The sequence below is a fragment of the Thermobia domestica genome, chromosome 13, assembly GCF_964235325.1.
Source record: "Thermobia domestica chromosome 13, izTheDome1.hap1.1, whole genome shotgun sequence".
Lineage (NCBI taxonomy): Eukaryota > Metazoa > Arthropoda > Insecta > Zygentoma > Lepismatidae > Thermobia > Thermobia domestica.
This window is the reverse complement of record NC_137466.1, coordinates 185,269,819-185,275,487: the sequence shown is the minus strand read 5'-3', so window position 1 is coordinate 185,275,487 and position 5,669 is coordinate 185,269,819. Positions and strand designations below refer to the sequence as shown.

The following is a 5,669-nucleotide window of genomic DNA, read 5'->3' as shown; positions in this document are numbered from 1 at the left end:
CTTGACATTTATACGAAATAACAAATAACGTTCTATGCTTTCTGTAATCGGTCACTATTATAGTTTTGTAAACCTTGAATTGTCTGACAACAGTTACATGAATATCAGTGCTACCATCTGTTTTCCTCTTCTGTTATTCTTATGCCTGAGCACGTAAGAACAGAGAATGGCAGAACTACTACTCATGAAATGAGTCTTGGAACATAGTTAGTTCCTGCCTTAAGGTTTTGTGTCATGTCACATTAAGAGACTGATCTTAAGGGTGTAGGAGTGTTGAAAATTTATGTCTAAAATTGGGTTTTAAAACTTACACTTTTATTGAAATGCGTATCATAAGAGAGAAAAGGGTTTCAAATATTTTCCATAAACTTGTTCCTCTTCCAATGTGAAGAAAGGACTTTTCAACTAATTAAGTAATAAATTTGTTTATTTTCACAGTAATAAAATGTTGCGAATAGAACTACGCTATTGTCTGAGTGTTCAGGTAGACAGTAAAATTTCTCTTCTATTTACTTAACGACGTTGTTGAGCTCATAAAAACTTCCTCGACCATCTCCAACAAGTTTTCCATTGTTCAAATGAAAGCGACTGATCTCATTGACTACATTTCCTGTTGGCTTACAAAAACACCTAAAGACGAATTTCAGCATTTCAAAAACACCATGAGATGTACTTCTCATCTCTAACTCCACACAGTGTTTAGTGTAACATGAATATTGGTGGCTTGATGGTGGATACTTTTAGGCTGAGGGACTCTTCTAGACACTTTGACCTGCCTTCCAGGCAAGTCTACAAACTCTGTCCTGCCCATAAACAACAAGAAAATGAATGACATAAAAAAAACGTTAGTGTAAACACCTCAAGGAAAGATGCTATTTTGGAGTTCGATAAAATCCTGGCCTATCACAATTGAAACACGTTCTGATGAAAAAGTGACTAATTAATTGTAGTTCCACAATTCACATATTATATAGAAATGTTTAACAGCTAAATTTTCTTCCAATAAAGAATATTTATTGGATTGTTTTCTTAAATCAATTCACTGCACAATTCGTTTGAACAATGCATTTGCTGCAGGGAGGAAACATATACAAAAGACAAAATAATGCTTCCTTTATTCTTTACGTAATACACAAATTTTGTCTGCGTATTTTGATCACGTATATTTCTATCATTAAAGGAAAAATACATGTTATGGTGGAAATATCTTAAAGATAGTTTTCTTCAGTTTCTTGGTTGTCCTGCAAAATTACGTAATGTGGACATGTTTGCTTTCTGCAGTAAGCGGTTCAAATGTAATATTCCACTCTTTAAAAAATCAATCTAACTGATCTAGTTATTTAGAAACTTTTCTTGTCTACTTCGAAATTTGATAGATGTCATAATAATATAAAAACGTCTGTGAAACGAAAATAGCATTGGAGATGTACGATGTCATAGTCGTTTTTGCCTCTGTGATACTGCGCATGAAATTTATTATCGTTTACTATATTCACTTCCATTAGCTCATGGTAATATTGAGCATAATGTCTTGAATCTACATAGATAATGCTTTAGCCTTTCAGAAGCTCAAAACAGATCTTATTGATAACTAGAAAAGCCCTTGTACTCCCATTTATTGACATTTACATTCATTTTCATGTGTATACCATTACCATACAATTTTCATGTGTATATATTTTAACTATGGACTACAATTATTACTGTGAAACAGTTGTAAAATTACACTAACGTTGTAGACAGATATCTAGAAAGCTGAATTGAAAAGCTTTTAAAACTTAACAGAATACATTTAGATAAAGAAAAATGAAATGAAATGAAATCTTTAAGTTTTACGTCCCACTGTTATGCTGGTTAGGCTAAAGGAGACGAAGTTGATGTAAATGAATGAAATGGTGGAATGAAGAAAGTGAAGGGAAACGGGAGAACCCAGGGAAAACCCTCGCACACGGTGTTTATCCGTTACAAAGTTCATTTGGCGCGAGCTGAGATCGAACCAAGGACCCTATGCAGCAGAGGTGAACGCTCTACCACTGAACCACCGCGGCCTTCATTCAGGGAAAGAAAAACGTAACCAGCAATTTAGAAATCCGTAACTGACAAGTATATCTTACGAGGTCAAAATCGACTTTGTTGACCAAAAGTGGGGAATATCAAGAAACGAGCGTACGCAAAATTTAAAGTGCTTACGTCCATAAAGACAGGCGCGACGGCCAGAAACCTGAATGAACAGAATAAATTGGACCAATGTGTTGCAGGTCTTAAAATTTCAGTGTATTTCTCGTACAATACTAACCCAGTTTGATATATTACATGACTCTCTTAAAAGAATTAATTAATCTTAATTCATATTAATATAATTGGAATGTTTCAAATGAACTGATGATCCCCAAATATTGATACCAGTGTCTTTTAATGTAATCAAGTTCCAGGTTCCAGTATACTTCACGAAACACAACATACTTTTTGATATTTTTACTCTTGAATTATTCTTGCCATGACCTAATTCTGTTAGAAAAATCCATTGTGAATGGCTCCTGCAGACTTACGCAACATATATGTGTTCTATTACTTACCCTTACTCATTTCCTGTGCGTGGTGGCCAGATTTGCAACCAGCATACAACACGTCATCGCAGAAGAATTTGTGTAGTCGTCTATATATTTTGAATGTACTGTGTACTCTTTTACCATGGCTGAAGTGGTCTCAAGTACTCAGTACCCAGAAATAAAAACAAGAATTTAAAACGTTACTGAAAAAGTATCCAAATTTTTATGTGTTTCAGAGTAAATAATGTTTCAGACATGGAGTTCAGTTGCTTGTGTCTTCATCGTGGACGATGACAGCCCAGAATTTGGTCTGCATAGCCTGTGTACCATATTCACTGTTGAATTAACATCAGTTACACTTACTCTGGATCATACCCTGTCATGTACTTATCTACAAAGCGTTATTATAAACTTACAGAAGGTTGTTAAGTAAACATGCGTTCCTATACAGTAGTCTACAGCATCAAAGCTCTGTCGATGTTGTCTGTTGGGTAGCAGCCAAGAATTCCGAATTGACGTGTGTTGCACTAGGGGACTTTTTCCTGTAGTAAACAGGAAACCAGGTAATCGAAAACGAGCTCCATTCAGTATGTTTTCAACAATTGGCTGCTATCGTTCCATACTAATATACGAGATTAAGTGATCCTTCGCTCAGCGTTCATTAGGAAATGGTAATTGTCCACTTTTGAAAATGCATCGTTCCACACAGTATTCGCCATATTCTTCTATAATGTTCATAATACTTAGGCGTCTGACAGGTTTTAGAATACTCAATAATATTAGTGAATTTTCGGAAAATGTCACTGTTTTCTGTGATTATTTTCTTCGCTTTTATACGCAGGATTGATATAATGAATGTTCTTTGATACTTTACTTGTTTCATTTTGCGTCTTGTTATTCCTATTATTCCTATTGTTTTAGCTAATCTTTTTCTGTATTTTCTGTTCTTTATTTTAGCGTTTTCACTACCAGGTTTTGTTTCTTACTGACTTTGTTGTTCTATTTTCTTATTAATTCATCAATCACTTAATCTCTTATGATACTAAGTTTCTAAAATCTTAGTAAAGACCACGCTGAAATAAACTGTAAAACACTGTTAAAAGTAACACCGTGCTACACACACTAGCGCTGTCGATTTGGCTATGTCGCTCTATTTCCATTCAATAGGTAGTATATACTTTACCATTTATTTCCTGGTGTTTATTTTAGGATGGGAAACTGTTACTCTGCTCTAATCCAATACACTATTTAAATTGCTTATAATGGAACAGTATTAATATAGTTCCCGAAATTGGATGATTTTATGAGTAACTTGAATTTGTTTGTCACTGGTGACGAGTAAAATATCTCTGAGCTTTATCAAAGTTAATGATATTAACTAATCACTTAGCAACACTCGAATTGACGAAAATTTTCAGTATGAAAGTAGTTCATAAAATTTATCTTTCATTTCAAATTTTCTTTTAACTTATTCGTCAATAGCTCAATTACAAAGACTATAATACTAACTAACAGGCCAACTATGAGTAAACAAAATGCACCTAATAAATCAGAAATACCAAACACTCGAGATCCAATGTTGTAGTTCTTTGAAATATTTGCTGGAATCGAATGTATAACATCCTGGTGCCATTTTTGAATGAGACCAGCAGAATCACAAGCTTCCATAATCTCTTCAAACACATCAACAAATGGAGAACCTTTTCGCATTGTATAAAAACCTGGATAATAAGCAACTAGCTCCGAAACTATATGCATCAAGGAATTTCCTATAGAGTCAATAAATTCTTCCATTTGCATCATGTATTCTGTGTTAGCTTTGTCCGAGAAAAAACCGTAGTTCTTCGTTCGAACTACTTTTTCATAGCCTTCCATCATAGTATCAACTTCTACATAATTATCATATATTGCTTTGATAACTGGGTTTGAAGAATACTGAAGGAGAGGACGGCTTATGTAAAGTCCACCAATCTTCATGCCAGATTTCAGCATTTCTTGCAAAGTGTCAACAGTTGGATATCTCTTAGGATATGTCAAAAATCCAAACAAAGCAGCTTGATAACAATTGAAGAGAACAAAAGCTGAGAAAACCCAAGCTAAGAATACTGATCTTATTATTGGAATATTTTCACATTCCTTAACAGAGATTCCTAGCAAAACAGAGAGACTGCGTAGGAAGGTTAGCAGTAATGATTCGTTCCTACGCAAAGCAATTCTTATAATATAGATGGCAAAAGTACATATTAAAAATGCAACCAAAGTTGCTGCCCAAGAGACAGGCTGAAATGGAAAATAAATATTTAACCAGGTAGGGTATATCCCCGACGCAGGGACAACGAAAGATCCATAAAGGAATTTCCTAGCAAATATTGGTTCAAATAGTTGGAAAATTTCATTATCTACAGACATTAAACTTATGTCACCTTCGTAGGTTCCAACTAATACATCGATGATTGTACCACTTGCAGTATTATTAGGAAATATTTGTAAATATTCCTTCATGTTATTTGCGCATTTTAGTTGTAAGGAGAAATTTAATTTCGCAGAGAAGGTTTCTATGAGTTTGCCACCCACTCCTCTTAAGTCGTATTTTCCATCGGAATTTATTTCGAAGACTTGATCCGGTGGCATTTTCAAACTAGTAAGTGCCAACGGACATCCACGTAGGTTTTTAACGTTGTTTGGGAATAAGTTTTTGTATTCATGAAGCTTTGGCACATGTATCAGGGTCCGTGTTACATTCACATTGCAACTTTCTGCAAATGGAAAATACGTGTACATGTAGAAAACAAGATAATTTAAGACAGGGACAAAAACGATGAGAATAATGTTTAGTATGTCTTTCTGAAAAGATATTTTGAACATTTGATTTATTACTTCTTCACTGTAGTATTGAGTCGTTAGAACAACAATGAATTGCGATCGTGGATTCCAGAATGATAGAACCTTTCTTGTATACTCAATCATTTGTGGAAATGACAAAATATCCCTCAATAGAAGAAGATATTTCGTTGAATGTCTTTCACCTTCTAAGTGATCGATTACATATGTTTCAGATCTTTGGGCTATGTTCATTTTAATACTTACTACAGGTTCTTCATATTTCCTTATGAAGCAGTC

General features: G+C 34.3%; 1 protein-coding gene across 1 annotated transcript; it reads right to left on the bottom strand.

Moving 5' to 3' along the window:
- Positions 1–3,995: 3,995 nt before the first annotated feature.
- LOC145667900 (uncharacterized) lies at positions 3,996–5,180 on the bottom strand. The gene has a single exon (XM_081735329.1). It carries the CDS (start codon positions 5,178–5,180, stop codon positions 3,996–3,998), a length of 1,185 nt encoding a protein of 394 aa, XP_081591455.1.
- Positions 5,181–5,669: the final 489 nt, after the last annotated feature.

Coding starts and splice junctions, on each gene's coding strand:
- LOC145667900 (XM_081735329.1), bottom strand. CDS start 5,180: ATGCCACCGGATCAAGTCTTCGAAATAAATTCCGATGGAAAATACGAC.